This window comes from Carcharodon carcharias, chromosome 4, assembly GCF_017639515.1.
Source record: "Carcharodon carcharias isolate sCarCar2 chromosome 4, sCarCar2.pri, whole genome shotgun sequence".
Lineage (NCBI taxonomy): Eukaryota > Metazoa > Chordata > Chondrichthyes > Lamniformes > Lamnidae > Carcharodon > Carcharodon carcharias.
In genome coordinates, this window is record NC_054470.1 from 152,015,148 (window position 1) to 152,041,690 (window position 26,543).

The 26,543-nt window shown below is 44.4% G+C and overlaps 1 protein-coding gene across 1 annotated transcript in view; it reads right to left on the minus strand.

Annotated features, from left to right (window-relative positions):
• Positions 1 to 24,932: 24,932 nt before the first annotated feature.
• rasgrf2b (Ras protein-specific guanine nucleotide-releasing factor 2b) overlaps positions 24,933 to 26,543 on the minus strand; it is a 265,513-nt gene continuing 263,902 nt past the window's right edge. Inside the window, exon 27 of the mRNA XM_041185342.1 lies at positions 24,933 to 26,132. Coding sequence (XP_041041276.1) covers positions 26,040 to 26,132 — 93 coding nt within the window. The 3' untranslated portion in view covers positions 24,933 to 26,039. The remainder of the gene's footprint in view (positions 26,133 to 26,543) is intronic.

Here is a 26,543-nt window from a genome sequence, read left to right on the forward strand (position 1 = left end):
GCCAATAACATAAAAGGATTATTATTTTTTAATACATGATGTGGGCTTTGCTGGTTGGTCCAGCATTTATTGCCCACCCTTAGTTGCCCTTGATAAGGTGATGGTGAGCTGCTTCCTCAAACCACTGCAGTCCATGTGGTGTAGGTACACCCACAGTGCTGTTAGGAAGGGAGTCCCAGGGTTTTCACCCAGCGACAGTGAGGGAACGGTGATATATTTCCAAGTCAGGATGATGAGTAACTTGGAGGGGAACTTGCAGGTGATGTGGTTCCCATGTATCTGCTGCCCTTGTCATTCTAGATGGTAGAGGTCATGGCTTTGGAAGGTGCTGTCTAAGGAGGCTTTGTGAGTCCCTGCAGTGCATCTTGTAGATGGTACACACTGCTGCTACTGTGCATCAGTGGTGGAAGGAGTGAATGTTTGTGGATGTGGTGCCAATCAAACGGGCCTCTTTGTCTTGGATGGTGTCAGGCTTCTTGAGTGTTGTCAGAGCTGCACTCATCCAGGCAAGTGGACATACTCTGACTTGTGCCTTGTAAAAGGTGGACAGGTTTTGAGGAGTCAGGAGGTGAGATACTTGCCACAGGGTTCCTAGCCTCTGGCCTGCTCTTGTAACCACAGTATTTATGTTGTTAGTCCAGTTGAGTTTCTGGTCAATGGTAACCCCCAGGATGTTGATAGTGGGGGATTCAGAAATGGTAATGCCATTGAATGTCAAGGGGCAATGGTTAGATCCTCTCTTGTTGGAGGTGGCCATTGCCTGGTAATTGTGTAGGCAAATGTTACTTGCCACTTGTCAGCCCAAGCCTGGATATTGTCCAGGTCTTGCTGCATTTGGACATGGACTGCTTCAGTATCTGAGTAGTCGCAAATGGTGCTGATCATTGTGCAATTATCAGCGAACATCCCCACTCCTGACCTTATGATGGAATGAAGGTCATTGATGAAGCAGCTGAAGATGGCTGGGCCTAGGACAGTGCCCTGAGGAACACCTGCCTTAATGTCCTGGAACTGAGATGATTGATCTCTAACAACCACAACTGTCTCCCTTTGAGCTAGGTATGACTCCAAACAGCGAGGAGTTTTCCCCCTGATTCCCGTTGACTCCAGTTTTGCCCAGGTCAATGGGATTCACTGATAGCCACAGGGCCACAGTGATAGCCATAAGATTCCTCCTGGAATCTTGTGGCTTTCAGTGTGGCACTGGCATGTCTTCCATGTCGTGCTTCTTTGATGGCATTCTCAAAGGGAAGCTGACCTTCATCTCCCACTTCAGTTTCTTGCCCTTCCTGCTCTTCATCATGTGAGGATCTCTCAGCCTCCTCCATGTCTCTCTCTGGCAAGGGATCCTCCCTTAAAAGCACCAGATTATAAAGGGTGCAACAGACCATGATTATGCGGAACACCCTCTGTGGAGAGTACTGCAGAGTGCCACCTGAGCTGTCCAAGCATTGGAAGCGCATCTTCAGAATGCCAATGATCTGCTCAATGATGGATAGTGTTGATCCATGCGCCACATTGTATCTCTCTCCTGAGGCACTCTGAGGACGTTGCACAGGTGTCATGAGCCATCATTTGAGTGGGTACCCCTTAACCCCAGCAGCCAGCACTGTAATTGCTGAGGCCCCTCGAATATGTGAGGCACCTGGGAGTGACTCAGGATGTACGAGCCATGGGAACTCTCAGGGTGCCTGGCACAAACATGTATGATGTGCTGCTGATGGTTGCACACCAGTTGAATGTTCAGGGAGTGGAGCCCCTTCCTCTTAATGAACAACAAGGGACTGCTGCCATGGAGCTCCCAAAGCCACATATGTGCAATTGATTGCACCCTGTACTTTAGAGAAGCCTGAGATAGCTGCAAACCCCCAAAATCTAGCAGATTGGCTAGCTTCATCCAATGTGAACTTCACATAATGATGAGCCTTACTGTAGAGGGCATATGGCACCTCTTTGATATATCTTTGTGCTGAGGACTGTGAGGTGCCTTGTAGGTCCTCTGTGGATCCTGGAACAAATTGAGCACAGTGGTGACCTTCAGAGCCACTGGCAAGGGATGCCGTCCCAGTCCACAAGGTGTCAGATCCTCCCGCAGAATGTGACAGATATAATCCACCACATCTCTTGACAAGCGCAGACATGCGTGGCACTATCTTTCACTAATCTCCAGATAGCAAAGTCTTCTTCGGTAGACCCTTGATCAGGTGAGTCTCCTTTGTGGGATAGGTCTTCCCTCCTCATCCTCTGGTTCCTGCTGGGGCTCCCTTGGACCATGGACCTCAGGTGGGGCCTCCTCTTGAAGCTGTGCGAGGTGGCGCCAGGCCATCCATCTCCTCCCCTATTGGATCAGTACCATCAAGAAGGCAGCATTAAGCCCAGGCTCCATTAGTCAGCCCTCCTTCTCCCTGTGCAACTGATAGGTGCAACAGATTAATGAATACTGGGAAAATATAGCAAAGCTCCCACTTGCTAACAGAAAGCCACTATCATGCCCTAGAGCTGTGTCTGCACTACTAGCTTGTTACTGATACAGCCTTTAGTTGAGACACAAACGCGCAGATCTAGGTGACCAAAATGCCAATCCTGATACTTGACATCTCAATCCCACAGAGCTTGGAAAAGGTTTGGACGCATTCATGAAATGCACCACCTTATCAAACTCACTCCTGTAATCTCTGATCTGTCATATTTATTAATTTTCAGATGAGCAACAACTGGATGCCCTTTAACCCAATATCCATGCCAATTGGAGAAAGCACATGAGAGGCTTTCATTGATGACCTGGCAGATATGCAGCAGCTGTGCTTCCTTAAAGAGTGCCTGCATTTTTTTTTAATGCATTCTTGGGATCTGTGCATCCCTGGCTAGGCCAGTGTTTATTGCCCATCCATAATTACTGTGGGTCTGGAGTCACATGTAGGTCAGATCAGGTAAGGACTGCAGATTTCCTTCCTTCCCTAAGGGGCATTAGAGAACCAGATGGGTTTTTTATGACAACAGCAATAGTTTCATAGTCATCATTAGACTTTTAATTCCAGATTTTTATTGATTTCAAATTTCACCATCTGCTATTGTGGGATTTGAACCCAGGTCCCACAAAGCATTACCCTGGGTCTCTGGGTTACTAGACCAGTAACAATACCATTATGCCACTGCCTCCCCTGTTAATGCTGAAATGGAGCAACTGTATTATGAAGCCATTGATTCCTGCACTCTCTCGTCAATGCGCAGCAAAAGGCATTGGCTCCAATGGCACCTTCTCAAGGAAGCCTTCCTCTTTTCACTCAGCTCTGCTTCTATTTGAATGTTGTGACTCTATGACATTTGAGGATGTCGCCTGAAAGGGCCTCAGACCCTTCCTGTGCAGATTCTTTCCAGTTTCGATTTCAAACTGCGCCATTACTTTGTGAATTCAAGATGGTGGTGCTCCATTTTTATTTTGAGGCCATTTTATTTCAACCCCCCACCCCCTGTCAGTGATCAGGTCCCTCCAGTCTTCCTGGAACCCCCCTTTGTTGATTCTCCAGCCTTCCCCAGTAACTCTGGATCCCATCGTCATTATGATGGACTTTCCAAAACTCCCGCCTGAACCAAACACTGCTGACATCCCCATGCCCCATGTGGACTGCACCCTCCCAACCTTGAGGCTGTGTGCATGGTCACCTACAGAAGAGAGCTCACCCAGGAGAACTTTGAGCACCTCTCCCCGCTATGTTACATTTTCCCCAATTACAGTGTGCAGATGGCTCCCCTAACCATGACCATCCCATCTGCAGCCCAGTACCAAGCCAGGAAAACCCATCACCATTGACAGTGTGAACTCCAAGCTGTACTTTATCCCAATTGAGTGCACAGACCTTGCCCCCCCCAGAAGTGGGACTACGACGTGAGTGCCATGCATAGTACTGTGGCATAACCCGCAAAGCCCCAAGACTGCTTTTAATCTCTCACCCTGACTGTGAGGTCCACAAAGCCCCAGCACTGCCTTTATTATCTTATTCTGACCTGTTGGCCCCAGACTAGGGCCTATGACTATCTTTCAATCACCTCCCCCGTTCCCTCATGACTCTTCGCAACAAAGTCTCCCTTCCCCACCCCACACCCTCCCCCGAATCTCTGTGCAGCCCATCCCTCTTGTGCCACACTAACACACATTCCACCTTCCTGTTCCGGAGCTTGCATGCATCCCCTTCCATTCATACAGTTTGATTCCCATCCATCGCCTTGGATCTGCATTCTACTCTTTCATGTCAGGCTCCAGCTTCCCCACCCTCGGTCTCCCCTCCACCTGCCGTCTCCAATGCCTCCATTGCCCCCCCATGTATCTGCCATCCTCCCCCACGCCCCCCCCAACCCCAGTCACAATGCTGATGTCTGCTTGAGGGTTGCAGCCGTGCCTGAGAGCCACTGCACAGTGGTGTCCTCCTGGAGTATAGAGGCACCCACTGTGAGCAGGCCATCCCTGCACCCCCGCGAATGTGGCTTTCAGCCAGAGCATTCCTGTTGCAGGTTGGCTTTGAAAACTGCACTGACCTAGAAGTCATGAGTGAAGTGAGGGTTGGCTGTTGCACGCCACTGATTCCCAAACGTGTTTCAGATTGGTTTGAATTCCCGCTAGCATGATGCAAGATTGGAAAGCGGGATGTGATTCCGAAATGTAGCATATTTAATGAGCATCCATGACATGGGAATGCACGCAAATGGAATTCCTAACACCGATCAGCCAGATACTCGACACGCCACCAACTCACTGTGAAGGACAGGTGGAAAATTCCAAACTGTTCTCCCACCGGCAGGAATCAGATTTTTGGCCTCTCTCTAAATTTTCTGCTCCCACCCACCACGAAACCTGCTGCAGGCAAGAGGGGAAAATTCCACCCCTAGTCTTTATACGTTTCTTTACATTTTAAATTATTTATAAAGACGCACATTACACAATCTGCACCGCCAACCAACAACCTCACTTTCAGCCTTCTCCTCTGTGTATAAACACAGATAAGACCCCAATTAATATCCACCACCTGAATAAAAATAACCCCAGTTCATGCAGGTTTCTCTCTTTTCTGCAATATTCAAATTCTATACTATGAAGAGACTGGTTAATATAGATTTAACAGCTAGCAGTGTTTTATGCAGGCAGCACCTGCTCCACAAGTATCTGTGCCATGGGGTTTGCAACACAGGAAGGTCCTATCTGATTTTTTTCTATAGGCAGTGTGTGAGAATATTGATTTTTTTTCCCCCGATACTATCACAGAGACACAGACATTTGCCAGCTGAGTTGACACCTACTCAGTCATATATAGCATTTAGAAAAATGTAGAAAAATTTACAATATAGAGGGAGGCCACTCTGCCCATTGTGTCTGCCAGCCGAAAAGCGAGCCATCCAGCCTAATTCCATTTTCCAGCACTTGGTCCGTAGCCCAGTAGGTCACAGCACTTGATGTGCACAACCAGACACCTTTTAAATGGGTTCAGAGTTTCTGCCTCAATACCCTTTCAGGCAGTGAGTTCCAGACCCCCTGCCACCCTCTGGATGAAAAGGTTTTTTCCTCATCTCCCCTCTAATCCATTTACCAATCAATTTCAATCTATTCCTCCTGGTCACTGACCTTTGCATCCACTCTATCCAGAGTCACAGAATCATAGAATCACACAATGCAAAAGAGGCTCTTTGGCCCATTGAGTCTGCACCGACACATGAGAAACACCTGACCTACCTACCTAATCCCATTTACCAGCACTTGGCCCATAGCCTTGAATGTTATGACGTGCCAAGTGCTCATCCAAGTACTTTTTAAAGGATATGAGGCAATCCGCCTCCACCACTCTCCCAGGCAGTGCATTCCAGACCGTCACCACCCTCTGGGTAAAAAGTTTTTCCTCACATCCCCCTAAACCTCCTGCCCCTCATCTTGAACTTAGGTCCCCTTGTGACTGACCCTTCAACTAAGGGGAACAGCTGTTCCCTATCCACCCTGTCCATGCCCCTCATAATCTTGTACAACTCGATCAGGTCGCCCCTCAGTCTTCTCTGCTCCAACAAAAACAACCCAAGCCTATCCAACCTCTCTTCATAACTTAAATGTTTCATCCTAGGCAACATGCTGGTGAATCTCCTCGATAGCCCCTCCAGTGCCATCACATCCTTCCTATAATGTGGCGACCAGAACTGCACACAATATTCCAGCTGTGGCCTCACTAAGGTTCTATATAACTCCAACATGACGTCCCTACTTTTGTAATCTATGCCTCGATTGATAAAAGCAAGTGTCCCATATGCCTTTTTCACCACCCCACTAACATGCCCCTCCACCTTCAGAGGTCTATGGACACACATGCCAAGGTCCCTTTGTTCCTCAGAACATCCTAGTGTCATGCTATTCATTGAATACTTCCTTGTCAAATTACTTCTTCCAAAGTGTATCACCTCATACTTTTCCGGGTTAAATTCCATCTGCCACTTATCTGCCCATTTGACCATCCCGTCTATATCTTCCTGTAGCCCAAGACACTCAAGACACTCAACCACACTGTTAACCACCCGGCCAATCTTTGAGTCATCCGCAAACTTACTAATCCTACCCCCCATATAGTCATCTATATCATTTATATAAATGACAATTAATAGGGGACTGAGCACAGATCCCTGTGGTACGCCACTGGACACTGGCTTCCAGGCACTAAAGCATCCTTCTGTCATCACCCTCTGTCTCTTGCAACTAAACTAATTTTGAATCCATCTTATCAAATTACCCTATATCCCATGTGCATTTGCCTTCTTTATAAGTCTCCACTGTGGTACCTTGTCAAAATCTTTGCTGAAATCCATATAAACTACATCAACTACACTACCCTGATCTACACACCTAGTCAAAAAATTCAATCAAATTTGTTAGGCATGACCTCCCTCTGACAAAGCCATGCTGACTATCCCTGATCAAACCTTGCCTCTCCAAGTGGAGATAGATTCTGTCCTTCAGAATTTTCTCTAATAGTTTCCCTGCCACTGACATGAAACTCACTGGCCTGTAGTTCCCTGGCTTATCCTTACAACCCTTCTTAAATAGCGGAAGCACATTAGCTGTTCTCCAGTCTCTGGCGCCTCCCCCATGGCCAGAGAGGAATTAAAAATTTGTGTCAGAGCCCCTGCGATCTCCTCCCTTGCTTCCCTCAGCAGTCTGGGACACAAATCATCCAGACCTGGAGATTTGTCCACTTTTAAGCCTGCCAACACCTCCAATACCTTGTCACTCCTGATATCAATTTGCTCAAGAAGCTCACAGTCTCTCTCCCTGAGTTCGATACCTACATCCTCATTCTCTTGTGTGAAGACAGATGTAGAGTATTCGTTCAACGCTCTACCGATGTCCTCTGGCTCCACTCATAGATTGCCCCCTTGGTCCTTAATGGGCCCTACTCTTTCCCTGGTTATCCTCTTCCCATTGATATACTTATAGAATATCTTGGGATTTTCCCTACTTTTACCAGCAGAGCTTTCTCATATCCACTCTTTGCTCTCCTAATTGCTTTCTTACGCTCCACCCTGCATTTCTGTACTCCACCAATGCCTCTGCTGATTTGCTTCCCTCGTACCTGCTAAAAGCCTCTCTTTTCCTTCTAAATGTATCCTGAATAGTTCTGGTCATCCATGGTTCTCTGGGCTTGTTACTCCTTCCTATCACCCTAGAGGGAACGTGTTGAGCCTGTACCCTCCCAATTTCCTTTTTGAACGCCTCCCACTGCTCCTCTGTTGATTTCCCCACAAATAGCTGTTCCCAGTCTACCTTGGCCAGATCCCGCCTTATTTTACTAAAATCCGCTCTCCCTCAATCCAAAATAACCAGACGCCAAGCAAACTTGTACACCTCAATCAAATCCCCCTCAGCCTCCTCTGTTCCATGGAGAGCAACGCCAGCCTATCAATTATTGCCTCAAGGCTGCAATTTCCCAGTCCTGGCAACATCCTCATTAATCTCCTCTGTACCCCCTCTAATGAAATTGCATCATTTGGATAATGAGGTGACTGGGGCTGCTCAATACTCAAGTTCTGGCCTAATTAATATTTTTTAGAGCTTCAGCATAACCTCCCTGCTCTTAAATTTTATGCAAACATTAGTTACCTCTGTGGAGTATAGGTATGTTAATACCTGGGGTTTTTTTATTCATTCATGGGATGTGGGCGTCGCTACCAGGCCAGCATTTATTACCCATCTAGTTGCCCTAGTTCAGAGGGCATTTAAGAGTCAACCACATTGCTAAAATGGAATAACATGTAGGCCAGACCAGGTAAGGACAGCAGATTTCCTTCCCTAAAAGACATTAGTGAACCAGATGGGTTTTTACCACAATCGACAATGGTTTCACGGCCATCTTTAGACTTTTACAGAATCACAGAATCTTAATGGCGGGCAGAAGGAGGCTCTCCAAATGAGCATAATGACCTTGTGCCATTGTCCTCCCTTTTCCCCGTACCCTTGCACATTGTCTCCTTTCAAATAATCATTTTTGTCCTCTTGAATGCCTTAATTGGGTGTTCCTTCACCACACTTCTAGGCAGTGCATTCCAGACCCGAACCACTCGTTGTGTGAAAAAGTTTTTTCTCATGTCACATTTGCTTCTTTTGCAAATCACTTTAAATCTGTGCCCTCTCTTTCTTGATCCTTTTATGAGTGGGAACAGCTTCTCCCTATCTACTCTATCCAGTTGATTATTTTTACTCTGGATTGCCTATCGTCCTTTTCTATCATCATCCTAAATCATGCAATACAATGATCACTGTCTCCTAAATGTTCCCCCATGGATACTTGATCTATTTGGCCCACCTCATTTCCAAGAACCAGGTCCAATAGTGCATCTTTTCTTGTTGGATTGGACACATGCTGCTGTAGAAAATTCTCCTGAACACAATCTAGGAACTTTTGCCCCTCTCTGCCCTTTACACTACCACTGTCCCAGTCTACATTCGGGTAATTAAAGTCCCCCATTGTAACTACTCAATAATGCCTATATCTCTCTGTAATTTCCTCTGCAAATTTGTTCTTCTACATCCTTCTCACTATTTGGCGATCTATAGACTACACTGAGCAATATAATTGCTCTCTTTTTGTTCTTTAGCCAAGGCCAAGTTGATTCTGTCCTCAAACCCTCTGGGACATCCTCTTTCTCCACCACTGCAATGCACTCATTAACCAATATTACTACCCATCCTCATCCCCTATCTCTTCTAAACACGTTGTACTTGGGAATATTTAACACCCAGTTCTGCCCCTTCCTTGAGCCAGGTCTCTGTTATCGCCACAACATCATGGGCTGAATTTTGCCCTTGATGGGCGGGCGGGCCCGACTGACTCGGCGGGCGGGCGGGCAGGCGATCGCCGCCAACAAAATGGGCCCCACCGCCATTTTACGTGGGAGGGCCAATTAAGGCCTGCCCGACAGGAAGCACCATGCACTCCCTGTGCAGGCAGGCGGGGGGGGATTCCCCAACTGTTAGAGTGAGCCCTTTCACGCATGCGCGTGAAAGAGCGCACATCTCCCTGGGGCTAAATGCTGCTTCAGGGAGATCACTGAAAGGCTATGAAAGAATAAACATAGAACAATGACAAAATCATTAATATGTCCTCCTCATTTGAAAATGTCACACGAGATAGGACATGTTAATGAAGTACACAAAAACTTTATTAAACTTTTTAAAATCCGATGTCAAACTTCATCCTGCCAGTGGATGAGGTTTGTTAAAAAATCACTTACCCGCCTGCCCGTTGGGCCAGTGCACTGAGCCAAAGTTTGCATTGGCTCCTCAAAATCCTTGTCAATTGGTGACTTAATGGCTTTAACAAGGCCTTTTATTAATGGCTGGTGCGCGTTGTACTGCATAGCACACCTGCTGACCTAAACATCGTGATGCTGCTAGGACACTCACATGACATTTTAAGCACTGATGTATAGGCTCTGCCACCCACACATCAGCCAAGAAATGCAGTCCCATGTTTCCACATGGCAATCTGCATCTGTAACTCCCCAATCTTATTTACTATACTTTACATGAGAAACCCTGATTTAGATTTTGTTACTTTCTCCCTTACCTATTAACTTACTATTCCCTATATCAGCACTATCTGTCTCTTTCAGTATTTTGTGCACCTTAATTCCAAATCTTTAATTGAATTCAAATTCCACCATCTGCTATGGCAGGATTCAAACCCAAGTCCCCAGAACATTACCTTGGGTCATTGGATTACTAGCCCAGCTACAATACCACTACACCTTCACCTCCCCCTACACATACAAGCAGCAAGTAGCTCACAATAGCAGCCTCAACTCACCACCTCATCCAACAATCCCCACTGCTGATGAAAATATATTACTTATCGGCATTTATAAATAAAAAGTCAACAAGATGTTAATAAATTTTGTTAGTTAATTTTTCCAATAGTATTCTGACAAAGCCCACTGTAATAGTTGTATCATGTACAGTGTGGATGTATAAAATTTTTATTAATATATCATAATAGACAATGTTGCAGAATTATAATAAAATGGACACTGAGGAATAGAAATCTAACGCCATCCATTATTCAGCAAAAGATAGCTTTTTATTTTATATGCAGAGATCAAATTGGTAGTACAATCTCATGTTATGATTTGTACAATTCAATTTATATTTAATATATCGTAAAAGTCTTGCACAACCTGTCAAGCCATGCATTTTAATCTTTTTTAAATATAACATAGAATCTGGCATTATAAGATGCATTAATTAAAATAAATATTGTACAAAGATAACAAATTGCCAGAAACTATTAATTTTTGGCCACATTCACTCATTCACAAAATGAACACATTGAAACAGGATAAAGTTCATGCTAATAATGCATGCTGAAACAATCAGCAGTTTGAATTTCCTATCTTGTGCCATGATAAATATCGAAATGATACTCTGCAATTTGCACTGTAGAGGGAGGGCAATGATGACATGGGGAATTAATATTGTTCACTAAATCCTCCTTTAACATTGTCGCTTTTGCTAACAGATCAATTTGAGTTACTAAATTCTACTTAATCAATGATAATCAAAAATAGATCAGTTTAAACAAGTTTCACAGTGTAGATGTCTACAGTTTAATATTTAGCACATTGAACAATAACTATATAAAAGCATGTTGAATTAACATACTTGACATTTATGACCAAAACACCACAGTACAGAACAGCTGGGTTTGCTCTAATCTGATGTTCTAAATGTTTTGCTTCGGAAGAATCACCCTGCAGTCCTTTGAATATTATTTTCTTAATCATTCAACAATAAGTTAAAAGACTTACACCACATTCTAAATAGAAGCTTGAAATATATTTATTTCTAATGTTTATCAAAATATTTTACTTTGGGTTTGCTTCAGTACAGACCACAGAAGAGGTAACTTACAGAATACAACAGTGGCCTAGACAAAAACCAACACAGGAATATTGGTGTCATTATGTCTTTTAGAAATAAATAGAGCATTCAACAATTTAGATTTTTGAGATTTTGTTCGAGACAATAGCACTCAATAAACTTGTTTAGCGGGAACAATTTTTGCAATTACTATTGTAATTAGTATTGAATGATGCTCCATTCAACTGAATACATATGTATATATGCATGTGTTGTTTAAAAGATAAAATATTACTTTATTAATCTGGAGCTGGAGTCAATGCCTGCAAAAGCATCTAGAATTTTTCTTACATACTTGAACTGTGGCATGAAAGTCAAGACATTTATTTTATTAAAGAGTAACTATGACAGGTTTGTTTTTACTTTTGTGACTGTTAAGAAAATATTCAGACTATAGAGGAAATGTCTTCATAAAAAACATGGCAATGATTTTCATGGTATAAATTATATTAAACTCATCATTGTGTCAATTTGCCATTATTTTGATTATGGTGACAAACAGCTTTTCTCTCCTCTGGGGGCAATTTAAAAACCTCTTTCTTATGCTATTTTTTCTTCTCTTTTTCTTAAGAAACAGGTGCTGATCTACTCCTATATTTCTGTCCATGTCAGACATAGACAGCAACAGCAACCCTATCATTAGTCTTTCCATTTGGGAAAGTGCTTTTCCTCCTCAGTAGCATGACTATAACTGCTAGTAGGATGTCAGTGAGTGATCAGTGAGGTGAATTCATATCTACTGTTGCTTGCTAGTGCTCTTTGTTACTCTGATGCACTGTGCCATGTCAGATAGCTGTTTTCCAGATGTAAAGCATGGGAATTTGGGGCAGAGGTCAATAATGCTGAGTTTCCCTTCCACCTGCATTGCCCCACAATTCTCAGGGCTCCTTCTAAGAGGCACGCATGAGTTTGTACCTACAACAGGTGCAGGTCAAGGGCATCCATGTGTTGGCAGGGACTGCACCCAGCTCTCACATCTCAAGTTTACTGTTTCCTCCATCAGTGCTGAAAGGATGCTTAGGTATGTGAAGAAACAATCATTAGGCCATATGTCCAGGCCCTTCAGCTGAAGGGCCTGAAAGGGGTCAGGCAGCAAGATAAGGAAGGACTATGAAGGCAAGTTGTCCACAAGGATCTTTGAGCCTAAGTGCTTTTTGCAACCATCAAGAAAGCCCAGAGATCACCAGTCAGTCCTGAAGCTGTGCTTGTGTTTCATTTGACTCAGGCAATGGACATATGTCAGGGCACTAAGGGACACTGCACATGGCCTGGCCTAACAAAAATCAGACATACTCAGGCCAAGGCCAGTGCTGTCCCCATTTGGCACCTGGGTTGGTGGTGGGTCATGTGGTGGGGGTGAGGTAGGGGTTTGGGAGAATGCAGGGGGAGGACATAGAAAAATCATCTTCTGCATCTTTCCATTGTTACAGTATTATTATTTAGTAAGCATTAAAAATAAAATGTTACTTTAAAAAATACAGAATAGAACAGTTTCTATGTTCATATTTTCTGAATACAAATGACCTCTGCAGTTTTAATATATTAAATTGAAAAAGAAAATGTCATCATCCATGCTTTATACAAAAAGGCAAAACAATTAAAAATAATTCTGTAATTGGCTCTAATTCTTCAGGATATCTGGAAAATTCCAGTTTGTCATGACTGGTTCTTTTTGAAATGTACAGCTTAACATACTGTGGGTCAGAATTTCCTCAGAGCTGCTCCCACTCATCTTTGCTGGATATGAGCTGGAAATTCTCTCTATGTGCATTTAAAGAGCGTCCGTTGCATTTCTGACAACGTTACAGATAGGGTAGGAGGAGCAGCTGCAAGGAAATTCCCAGCTCATGAGGCTGAAGAAAGCATTGGTATCAAACTAGTAAATGGAAAGAGTTACTGTTCTTGACCGTGTTGAGAAATTTAATTGACCTCAGTTAAAATGACAGCAATCGTTGTTACTTGAGTTAATAGCTATCTGCTGCTTCTTTGCTGGTAACCTCAGTATAATTCTCCAATTCTCTGATTAAGTCATTGGCATTCAGAATTTAAACTGAAATGTTTATTTATTTTAAATCAACAGAATTTCCACAACTCCCAAACTCCAAGGCAATTCAACAGCAACGCATAGAGGTCCCACTTTTGGGAACTTGAGCCCAAGATGTGCCCGAAACTGTGCTGGTTTGGTTACATTTCAAGCTTTCACTAAAGTTCATTTGCAGAATCACAAAACTAAAATCTTTAATGAACCTATGCAAACAGGCAGTGTAATCGGACCTAATTGTTCCTCTTCCTTCATTAATAAGATATTCATTGATGCATTTGAGAGCGGCAGCCTTGGACAGTTTTGTTAAAACAACATAAAATGGGTTTATCACCAAAATTAAACCGTTTTAAAAGGGTGCCCAATACTCTTCCTGCAAGTAAACAGAACTAAAATCACTAAAAATTACTTGAACAAACTATTCTGAATCATTTAATAGTTTAATTGGTGTACACTAGTCAATTTCTTAGTAAATTAAATAGTTTTTCTCATGAAAACTTTTTAAATCCGTCATTTAGTGACTGCGCTTAAGAAAATGAGTGCAATTTGAGGAATCTTCCCTAAGCAGGAAAACCTCAAGCTGGGAAGTCATAGGAAAATTGTCTTCAGCATCTTTCCAATGAATTATTATTTTGTAACCACTAAAACTAAAATATGTTTCTTTAAAAAATGTTTTCTTTTAAAAGAAAACAGAATAGAACAGTTTCTATGTTCATATTTTCTGAATACAAAAGGCCTGAATGCTTTGCCTAATAAGTCCACGGCCAGTTTGGGGCTTTATCCATGTGAATTGAATCTTGGGACAGTATAAAAAATTGCTGGGAAATGAATGTCAGTGGTTTTGGGCATCCCACATGTTTAAAATTTCCAGCTCTTTTGTGCCGGTTTGGTCACTGCTCCCTAGATTGCACTGATATAACTAGCAGAAACAAGTGGCAATGCTACCCCCAGTTATTTTTTGCAGTCAGTCTTCTCCATTCTCTGCTTCTTTTTCAATCTCCATCTCCCCATGTAACTTTCTGCCACAACTTCTATAGTCAAGTGAGTTACTGAACAACTGAACAATGGGGTGGGAGGGTGGTGGTGGAAGTTTTAACCTGTTAAAAGGGGCAGATTTCTGTGCAGGTTAAACCAACTGAAGTTAATGGTGTGCCGTGAAGCCGACAGAAATCCACTGACTTCCGTCTTTAACCTGAGCACAATGTGCAGTAAATGGGAAACCTCCATGGAACAGGCATGAGTGCCATGCTAATTAGCTGCTTTTTTAAGACAGAATTCTAAGTTTAACAGAGTGCGCACAGATGGTTTCCTGGAACTTTTCAGGGAAAACAAAGTGAGAAGCAGAAAATGCTTAAAGTACTGAGAGTTAACAGCTGCTTCCTTGCCTACATGAAAGGTTTTTGCTCAGTTTGTTCTGAGAGTATATTTTAACTGCTTTGGCGATGATTTCCATCAATTTAGACGTCATTTCTACTACCTTGAAGTTTTTTGTTTGTGATCGGCACTTCCCAGCTGTCTACCTTCAGATCAGCAGGGCTTATACTTAGCTGCTCTACCTTGGATCTCAGATGAGGAACAAGAAGAGCAGCAAATGCCTGCTCCTCAATCACTTACCACTTTGCAGGAGAGAGGGAATGAGCACGGAACTCCAGCTCACAGGAGGCAATACCCTGAACTTAGCAGATCCAGGCAGAAGGTTAGTTTTCTGGATGTGACTGAGCACCAGTACCTCACAATGCTCAGACTTTCCCATCAAGCGGTCTCTGAAACTTGCAGCCAACCTGGGGAGAAGACCTCCTGCCAAGTGGACCAGATGGGCACTGATTGCCAGTAGTGGTGAAGATCACCACTGTTTTAATCTCACCTCTAGCTCCTTTCAGGGCACTGCTGTAATGTTTCTTGAATTTCACAATCTGGTGCCCACAAATGTATCTCACAGGTGATGTCATGTTAGTGCACTTTGCTATTGATGGAGCTAGTCAGACAAGCAGGCACTCAGATTTGCTGCTCAGGCTGGCTTTCCACAGATCATGGGAGTCATAAATCACACACTTGTGACAATCAAAGCATCCTGAGATTACCGACAATTCTTCAACAACCAAAAGGGATTCCACTCCCCTAACTTGATTTGATCTGCAACCATCATGCTCATCATGCATGTGTGTGCAAGATCCCCAGAAAGCGGCCATGATGCATTCATCCCGCGATAGTCAAACCTTCGTGAGATATTCACACCATGAAGCAGAGCCAGTGGATGATCTCTTGGAGAGAAGGGCTACCTATGAGGACATGATTGAAGATGCCAATGAGGAGCCCAAACACTGACACCCAGGAAAAGTACAGCAGAAACCACATGAGCATCAGTGAGCATCAATCAGGTTGCTGAAGTAGCGATTCACATGCCTGGGAAGGTCAGTATGCACCAGCCAGGATTTCCTGATGGTAGGGGCTTGCTGTGCCTTGCACACATCAGGCAACAGCGAGGACTGGAGCTCCAGGAGGATGAGTAACAGGGGGAGCAGGAAAGGGAGGAGCCTCATTTGGCAAGGGGACTTGTAGCCACATAGATAGCTGCCAGGAATACCCAGGAAGGTCTGATTCAGTCATGCTTCAGTTAAACCCCAGAGAGCAGTAGAGGCAGGTTCATCGAATATTTTTAAGGTTGAGTTAGATAAATTCTTCATTGACAAAGGAGTCAAGGGAATTAGTGTGTGTGTGTGTGTGTGTGTGTGTGTGTGTGGGGGGCGGGGGTGCGGTGGGTCGGTAGGCAGGAAAGTAGAGTTTGGGCCACAAACATATCAGCCAGAATCTTATCAAAGGGGACAGGCTTAAGGGCCAAATGGCCTACCTTTTTTTATTATTTATCCATGGAATGTGGGCTTCATTGGCTGGGCCAGCATTTATTGCCCATCCCTAATTGCCCTTCAGAAGGTGGTGGTGAGTTGCCTCCTTGAACTGCTGCAGTCCATGTGGTATAGGTACACACACAGAGCTGTTAGGGAGGGAGTTACAGGATTTTAACCCAGCGACAGCGAAGGAACAGCAATATATTGCCAATTAGGTTGCTGAGTGGTTTGGAGGGGAACTTCCAGGTGGCGGTGTTCCCATGTGTATGTTGCTCTTGTCCTTCTAGATGGTAATGGTCTTAGGTTTGGAAGGTGCTGTCCAAGGAGCCTTGGTGAGCTCCTGCAGTACATCTTGTAGATGGTACACACTGCTGCCACTGTGCATCAGTGATGGAAGCAGTGAATGTTTATGGATGTGATGACAATCAAGTGGGTTGCTTTGTCCTGGATGGAGTCAAGCTTCTTGAGCATTGTTGGAGCTGCACTCATCCAGTCAAGTGGACGGTATTCCATCCCACTCCTGACTTGTACCTTATAGATGATGGACAGGTTTCGGGGAGCCAGGAGGTGAGTCACTAGCTGCTAGCCTCTCTTTCTGCTCTTATATTTATATGGCTAGTCCAGTTCCATTTCTGGTCAATGGTAACTCCTAGGATGTTGATAGTGGGGGATTCAGGATGGTAATGCCATTGAATATCAAGAGGCAATGTTTAGATTCTCTCTTGTTGGAGATGATCATTGCCCGGTACTTGTGTGGTGTGAATATTACTTTCCACTTGTCAGCCCAAGCCTGGATATTGTCCAAGTCTTGCTTGCATTTGGACAAGGACTGCCTCAGTATCTGAGGAGTCACAAATGGTGCTGAACATTGTGCAATTATCAGCGAACATCCCCACTTCTGACCCCATGATGGAAAGAAGGTCATTGATGAAGCAGCTGAAGATAGTTGGCCTAGGACAGTACCCTGAGGGACTCCTACAGTGATGTCCTGAGCTGAGATGATTGATCTTCAACAACCACAATTATCTTCCTTTGTGCTTGGCATGACTCCAACCACCAGAGAGTTTTCCCCCTGATTCCCATTGACTCCAATTTTGCTTGGGCTCCTTGATGCCTTGATGTCAAGGGCAGTGACATTCGTATGTGGGTACATATGCAACCATTTGGCACACCAATCTTGAACCTACTCTTCCCCTGGCCCTTAGCTCAAAGCAGTCTCACAATCAGTATTTCATCTCTTTCACAGACAGTCATTACTCATCTTTAACCCTTGCCATACCTTTCTTGACAAGGCAGAATTGCAGTCAGGCAAAATTGGGCAAGATGGAACAATGAAGCATTGAAATAAATGTTATGGTTCATAAGCATGAAACAAAGACTGTTCCATCTGCACCTGTGCAAGGGCAGACATGGCCAGGGGCAGAATAGTCAACAAATGCTGGCCTTTCCAGTTTCACCCACATCCCATGAAAAAATAAATAAAAGTGAGACTCTGACTAAGGGGCTGGCAAGGGGTTAGAAGTGAAAGGACTTTGAACGGAGTCCCCAGTTTCATGTCACCTTTTCTCATCTTCCCTCTAATAGCCACCTGCAATTTCCTGTGAGCTAAGAACTGGAGAGCACTTTGCTGCACTTCAGTGAACAGCCAAGACGATGTTTCTCTCCATCCTCATAAGCCAGCAGACTAGGTATGCAGGTCAATGATGAGGACCAGCATGCACTCAGTTGCCTACTTCATCTGAATCTCCATGCAGCTGGCCACTCTCTCTATGGAGTCAGCAGCAGAAAAGCCTGAGACATCATGGTGCTCATGCTGGAGATGGGCTTCTTTAATCTCTCTCCAGTTGTGTGCAGTGCATCTGGAAAGGCTGACAGAACCCTTCACACATTTTCTGCTTTTGTTGATGGCCCCCCCAATGCTCAGCATCTGCATCCATGTTGATCAAAGCTTGGAGGATTTGGCACCCTTCATGGGGATTCTCCACTGCTGTCACTGTCTGCAACATCTGCTCCTGCTCACTGCTGCTGTATGATTCACCATGTGACAACCCAACTGCCAACTGCCTGTCTGGACAGGGTGTACCAATCATGTGATAGTGCATCCTCAGAGTGAGTTACCTCCCCAAAGGAATCTTCGTCCTCTTTCCACAACTCTGCTTGCGGATGCTGGAAGGACCTGTGGCAGGTAAAAGACAATGTGAGAAGATGATGTACTGACAGACTGTCCAGGTACACTGTCCATAATTGCAGAGAGAATGGAAGAGTCCCAATCAAGCATGAGTGGGTTGATATTACAAGGCATTGTGAGGGTATCTTCCTCCATGGATGGAATCAATTGCAACAATGAAATTAATCCATTCAGACTATGACTATGGCTGTACAGACGTTGGATGCCTACATGTCTGGTGCCTTAACTAGGATGAGAAACATGTCAGTCTTGGCTATACAGCATGTCAATGATCTGCTGAATGGAAGCAGTAACGTGTGCTGGCCCATGAGAGTGATGATGGAGAAAGGAGACAAGGATGGGGGAACTCCACTCAAACTATTCCCACTTCTCACTCATTGTAACCTTCACTGCACCCCCCCTCCCCACCCCCTTAGCTAGTATCCAACATGCTGCTTTGTCTCATGTTGGCCAAGTCAGCCCATACAGGCGCAGGTGGAGAAAACTTTGGTGGGGTCCTCACAGGCTCCAACATTCTAATGTCATTGGCTAAGTACATCTCAACTGTTAGAGCAGGGATCTGAGCAGACACCTTCTATCTCTGCTAAGGTTGCACCATGTGGGAGCAGGAAGAAAAGAGGGACTAAAGGCGGAACCGTCCCAGATTTGCACTAAGTGCAGCAATGGGCAGGTAAAACTACATTTTACCTGCCGGACGCAATGGCGGCTTTTCACACCATATTGTCTCAAATCCGCAGCATTAATTATGCATTCCCAGGAAACATGCTGTTTTCATGGCGGGCAGGCTCTCATTCACCCACCATACCATCACCTCACCGCTTCAGCATGCTGGATACCACGTTTAAAGTGCAGCCACATGCACACTTCTCAGTGGCTCCAGCCCACAACTGCCTCACAGAAGAACAGATGGCCCTGAAAGGCAAAACGCCTGTAGCCCACAGTTTTAATGATGCATCCCTCAACTGCCTTTTGGATGCAGTGGAGGCCCGCCATGATGTCCTCTACCCCCTTTCTGGCTGCTGGATGGACAGCAACATTACCGCTCCAGCTTGGCAGATGATGGCAGTGGTGATCAGTGCCAATGCTGCACAGAAGAGGTTAGCCATCCAATACAGAAAGAGGATGAATGACCTCAGCCATGCTATCAGGGCAAGGCAACCATCTCATCACTCTGAACTCACACTCAAGCCCATCATACCACAGATGCACTGGCATCTCAGACACTGCCAGCTCAAGGGACATCACCACTCATTTGTTCACACACACCCTCACATTTCCATTTGACCTCATCTCCTCTGGAGAGTGCCTCCTCAGCCCTCACCATCTTGAGGCCAGTTGCACAGGTCAACCTGTGCCCCCAGACACACCCTGTAATACCCCCTTCCCCAGTACAGCCCTCACCCTGCAGCCTCTTCACTTGTCTGAGGCCACTTCTCCCCTTTCCCCAAGCAAGACTACGCCCATCAACTGTACTGAGCCACGCCTGTCTTATGGCTGGTCTAGTAGGTAGAGACCTGCCCGTGAGCCCCCCTAAAAGTGATGTGGTGCTGTCTGCGAAACCTGGTGCTGATGACCACGAGTGCTGACCAAAGCAAAGTAGGCAAACAAACCTCAGAGCCCCAAGTGAAGTGCAGCTCGCCACGTGCACATTGCTAATGTATAGTTGTGAAACATGTCGGCGTGATCTGTGCGGTAATGAGTTTGATGGGCCAGCCTTTTAATGATATGCAGATGTTCTACAATGAGGTTCCCGACGTTCAATGGTGGGAGACGCGGCCCATCATAGACAGGCTGAGCGGACGATTGCAAACTGGTTTCACGATGCCGTGAAACCGACTTTTGGCCTTCTCGCATATTGTCTGCTCATGCCACCAAACACACCCGATGCCAGCGGGTACAGACTATTCCGCCCTAAAGCTTTGTAGTTCACAAGGATAGGGTAGGATATAGTTTTCTGAGAAAATGTTACATTGTTAATTTTCTGGTGTTTAGTGCAATTTTTAAAAAATGTATTAATTTGCATCACATTCCCATGTTGATATTGTTGGTTGTCAGGTGGCAACTCACCTTTTGAGTTGTTTGTGATCAATTATGTGACATGAATTGATAGGGACCAATGGGCAGGATTTGAAATGGGTGGCTTATAGCACTTCCTTGAATCAGTGGAACTGGTGGGGGATGGGGATTCGGGAATGGGGCGGGTGGAGAGGGACTGGTGGAGGATAGTGACCGAGGAGGTAATTTTTATATCAGTCCAGTTGTAGTGATTATCAACCAAAAGAGGATCTCTGACAGCCCAGACAGCAGTCTGAGCTGCTGGTGCTGCTTTGAGTTCACCACCTTCCTCTGCTTCCTATATCTCTTCATTGGATTTGACTGTAGATGATTTGTGCTCTGCACCTTATTCCTTCTGTTGCTTCAATTCTCACTGCTGCAGAATTGTGCTGGGTGCAGCATACTATGATCATCCTGGAGACTCTGGCTGGCGATTACTGAAGGCCTCTAGATCTGTCCAGGCACCTGAAGAGCATCCTAACCATGCCACTTGTTTGCTCAATGACACATCTGGTGTCACAAGGCTGTCTTTATACTGCTCTTGGCGTTGTTGATGGGGTTTCCCATATGTGTCAACAGCTAAGTTTGATGGGATATCCTTTGTCTCCTAGCAGCTGTCCTTAAGTCTGGTTGAAGGACAGAGGTCAGTGAGCTGTGACCTGCAGGACATCATGTCAGATCCCTGGGAGTCTGGGCACACCTGCACCTTTTCTTGTAGTTGCACACCAGTTGAGTGGAATCCCTCACGGTTAACGAATACTCGTGGTTGGTCAGGGGAGCTCAGATTACCACGTATATGCAGTCAATGACATTCTGCAGCTGTCGGAAGCCAGCCAGAGATGCACAGCAGGAAACCCACTCATTCTGGCTAGTATCATTGTAGGTAAAGTTGATGTAACTGCCAGTGGAGGAAAACAATTGATCAATGATCAGCCTTATGTACTTATGTGCAGCCAACTGGGAAATTGTAAATATGTCTCCAGTCACACCGTGGAAGGATCCGAAGACAAAAATGTTGAGGGTGGTGGTTATTTTCACTGCTAACACCTGGCTAACAGGTCCAGGAGAGAGCAGGTGATCCTCTAGAGGCTGCAGATGTCTGTCACCACCTGACACAACAGTCTGAGCTTCTGAAAACATTGATCTTCTGAGAAGTCAGGGAAACTGAGTCTCTGACTGTACACTCGGTTATTCAAGTAGTGCCTTTCCACTGCTCTCCTCTCTGCTGTTCCCTTCCCTGCTGACCACCTGTAGGTCTCTCCAGAACAGGCTGACGGTGCTGCTGATGATAGTCACGTTGCTCCTCATCAGAGGTCCAATCTATCTAAGCCATTGTGCTGCTCCTTGTAATAGAATCTCAATTCCTGCAAAGTGCACAGGTTAGTGTCTCACCACAAGTACTCTAAATAAACCCTTTCCCATTGGAGGTAGGAAAACAACAGAGAACACTGAGTGCTTGTTGATGTCGTATGCCTGGCTTTGAATGAGCTGCATGAAGTGCAGTTCTGTTCTCACCTTGGTTTCGATAGTGAGTTTTAGGAAGCTTGGAAAACCCATGCATGCACTGTTAAATGTTGGCCTAAGCATCATTGGAATATACTTCTCTATATATTGAAATTGCTATCAGCCTCTCCGGTGGTGGGGGGGGCGGGGGGGGGGGTGGGGTTTACACCAACACAAACAACTGCGTCAGAGATAAACACAGGAGTATGTGTGATGGAGTCGGCTTCAAGGCATCCTCATATTTTCATCAAATTTAATCCCCTGTCCCAAACCAAAACCCCATCGCTTCTCATTGTTAAAATTCTCCCCCAACAACTTTTATTTACTGTCACACTAAATAATTGTGTCCCATATTCTATCACTGTTGGAGGAGTCACTAATTACTTTGCTAGTTGGTTGTTATGACTACATATCGCCTAACATGCTATGACATTGGCGGCGTATTTGCAGTTATGTAATTATAAATCTATTATACAAACACAGAAATGAAACTTTCAGATCAAACATCCATTGTTATTTAACTTAACATAAAATATATTGTGTAGGAAATTAAATAAAAAGGAATTTAAATTTAGCTTTATCTGCAACTGTTTGACTTTAGTACATTAAAGAGTTGACTCCCTGAGAGTTGCTTTATTAAATATGGTAAATAAATAACCCTAGTACTGAATTTTACCTCCTTACAAAATATATTTTTCATAAAGCATGAAGGACACTTCTCCATAATATCTCACCTTAAAATATATAATTGTGATCTAACCTCCATGTTAATACAATGCATGTTATCATATAAATGCTATTGTAATCACATAATCATTTTGATATGTTAACTTACATCCTTGACAATTATAGTGATCTTTTGTTAGAGAATTGGATATAAGTTCCAGCATTAGAGTGAAAGGAAAGAATGTTCCATCAAAACGTCTTTACCAAGGCTGGAATGTTCCAGCCCTTCACACCAGTGAGATCTTCCGGTCCCGCCGATATGATTGGAGATTTCAAAGGCTCGCCAGCCCCAGTGTGGGGGAACCCACAGCAGGGGTTGGGGGGCTGAAAGACTCCGGCCCAAGTCTCTGAAATTGCTATTCTAGGTTTGACAATCCTTGACATTGATTCATATTAGCACAACTAGATACCGTGAAATACTTTCTGCAGAAATAATTTGTGAGACCATATAGTTAGTTTTAACTGCAGAGGTGCTGTTAAAAAGCTGTATCAATAGGCCTCAATATAACATGGATTGTTAATGTGTGAAGATTGTGGAAAGAAAAACCAATTGTCTGGATTCTACAGCTGCAAGTCGAGCCAGCAGCCCACCCCTCACTTTTGTAAAATACAGTGTGCTGACATCAGGTTGGCAATCCAAGCTCATCCCACCAAGGCCTGAATTTTTCGGTGGTGTCTCACTTCCCACCATCCGAAGAGTCGGCGAGGAGCACTTACTAGCCAACTCTGAGTGCCCTGCAGCCATTTCACGCTCAACTGAGCATTAAGTACTGGAGGTGAGACTTCCACCCTCACTTGGGGGGAATTTCCAACCTAGAGAGCTATCGGCCAACCTGATTGGCTGACTGCTTTCCAGTCCCTGCAGCAATAAGACCTGCAGTCGTCAGGAGAAGAAATGCAGGAGGACATCAGAGCCTGAATCCAGGCACCGGAGGCCCAGGCATGTTCAAGGGATCCCAGGGTGGGGAGGGTAGGTAAGGCCTGGGGGAGTCCGAATGGGATTATTGGAATCTTGGGGGAGAGACTGGGTTTGATGGAGATCCAGAGGCTTCTGCACCTTAAGGGGCAGGGGGGTAGTGCCTGATTTCAGAAGGGGCCTTCTGATGGAGGCGCCAGCCCCCAACCCCACCTCTTCTCGCCTGACACATAACTTTGCTGATTTTCGGCCTTCCCCCACACAACCTGATTCTCCCGCCTAAAGATTGAGGCTGGGCAAGAAGCAGCCCTTAATGACCAATAATTGGTCACTGATAGGCCCCTGTCTGAGGCCTTGCCCGCCCCAGCATAAAATCGCTGTGTGGTCAGAGCAGGTGGGAACCTGGAGGGAATCTCATCCCTTCAATTTCAAAAACCCACCTGTGGGAGAGTGTAAAATTGTGGCCCAAGTTTCCGATAACATGTGTGCCAAAATCAGAAGACACTGCTCTCTGAAAAAACATTGAGCTTGTTAAAAAGCCATTCGACCGCAATTTTTCGTTGCCAACTCCAGTTTTTTGCTAGTCACATGGATTATACATTGGCTGTGAGTTTCACCAGGTATGAGGAGGTGGCACAAGGGTAGATGAAAAAGTCTGCAAACAGGACCGTGGCTACATGTAGCAGCCGGGTCTGCTGCTGAAGGTGGCAGCGTTTGGCTGTTGGCCGACTTTATTTCTTAAGTTTTTATAGGCTGGCATAACAATTAAGGGAAGATTGAGAGGGAGGTGGGCCTCAAAATTGGTGGCTGGAACTGACTCTGGTTCACGTCCTAACACCTCTGCCACCGGGTGTCCCATCCTAGATGCCTGATTGGGTGTACAGCCCCCCTTCCCATTGCTAATTGGCTTGCATTCCTGCTGGGCAGCTGTTAATTGGCTAGCCAACACTTGATTCGATGTGCTGAAATGGCAGGGCAGGAGCAAACACTTCCCCCATTCCATCTCCTTTACTCTGCCAGAACCCGTAAAATCCAACCCAATGTCACCCATTGTTCATTGGCTCAATTCATTTTTAAAAAATCTTGTGAAATTTGATTTTTCGAAGTCGGTCTTAAACAAATTCCATAACATTGAGGACGAATGGGCTTTCAAATTCTTGGAAAAATCATTTTCATGAATATCAAATAACGATAGTTTTCAGGAACATGTTTTGAAATCTTATTAAAATCATCAGTAGTTTATTATTCACCTAGATCTGCTCCTTGTCTGTGGCAGCTTTGATTCTAGATTTCTGGAGAGTTTTTAAGATTTCAGTCATAGGAAAGCATAAGCAAGCTGTACAACACAATACTTAGTGCAACTAAAACATGATGTGATTAAATATCAGCGTATATAAAAACATTCAACACTCCACTTAGAAAGTTACTATGGGACATTCCAGAATACATTACAACATACAAAGCTGAGGCCTGTTAAAGTATAGAAAAATGGTGATACCCTTAAATCACTATTTTAGGATTACTTGTAATTTCATGAATGGTTTCATATGTGCAACAAAGCTGCAAAGTTACAGTAAGCTGATGTTTTTAAAGCTCATGCCATTAGAATTGTGCACTCTTTTCACACTGATAACTGGACCTTTTCAACTCAAGTTTGAAGAGCTCATTTCTTTAAGCCATTAAGAACTGCAGTGGTATTTTGCCATCACCTCACGCTTTGCTCTGTGATACTCAACATTGCATTCTTCCAGGATGTTACTTAGGAATAAACTTCTCTGAGAGGTTTTGAAAATCCTTCAGTTTTCATGTCTCGTAGATTGACAGGTAACACAGCACCTCTGGACCACACAAGTGTGATAAGCAAAAGCTACCCAACAACCACACAAGCCACTTGCTACTAAAATAGCTCCTAGGAAGAAAATAATTTGCGTCACATTGTATGTCCAGGCTTCCAGATGAACACAGTTACCTCAATGCTTGCCACTTGTTGTGCACCCTTTTAAGTGTTTTTTTTTAATTTTATAAATAATGACTTTCATTTTGACTGCTTTTCATATTTTTCCAAGCTGCAGAAGTTATGTTCTTCTCATAATGTCAAGTTTGCTGGATATAAATGACCTTAACTTTCACCCCAAGCCGAAGTTCATCATCTTCCAACGTGCGATAGGCAGACAATCTTCCTGTAAGGCTCCATCTTTCCTTTAGGAAAACTCACGCTCACATTTTTCCTGGGTAGATAAGTCACACTCCATGCGGCATGCCATGTACACTCTGGGTTGTCATACTAAACCGCTGGATCTTTGCAGCCACAAAAATGCTGGCTCTCATGCAGGGAGCCTAGGTTCAATTTTTAAGGACAGCTCATACAGTGTATCTTCATCCATAATAATTGATTTGTCAAGTAAGTATTGAATGACCTACAACAGCAAGGAGGTAAATGTGAAAAATATTAATTCAAAGAACAATTGTACTGTGGCTAAATTGTATTTCACTGAACAGCCTATTTAAATGTAATTAGTGCTCGAAGAAACAGACCGGACTATTGATGGCACTGGGACATAAACAATCAGAGACTTAAGAGCTAGACAGGTGTGGGGAAACTGCAGCTTTCAAGTGGATTTGCACCTTTCATTTTATCATGTTCCTAAAATTATACACAAATTTCTTCAGCACTTTTTCATCACACAGCCTGCTTTAATAGTCTTGGTTATTATTAATAGCACTGCCAGAATAACAAAACTCTCAGAATATGGGTCAATGCCGCTGTTTAAAAGAGCAAGTTAAATCCAGTACATTGGTACTCTTAATGTCACATTAGTGAACACATC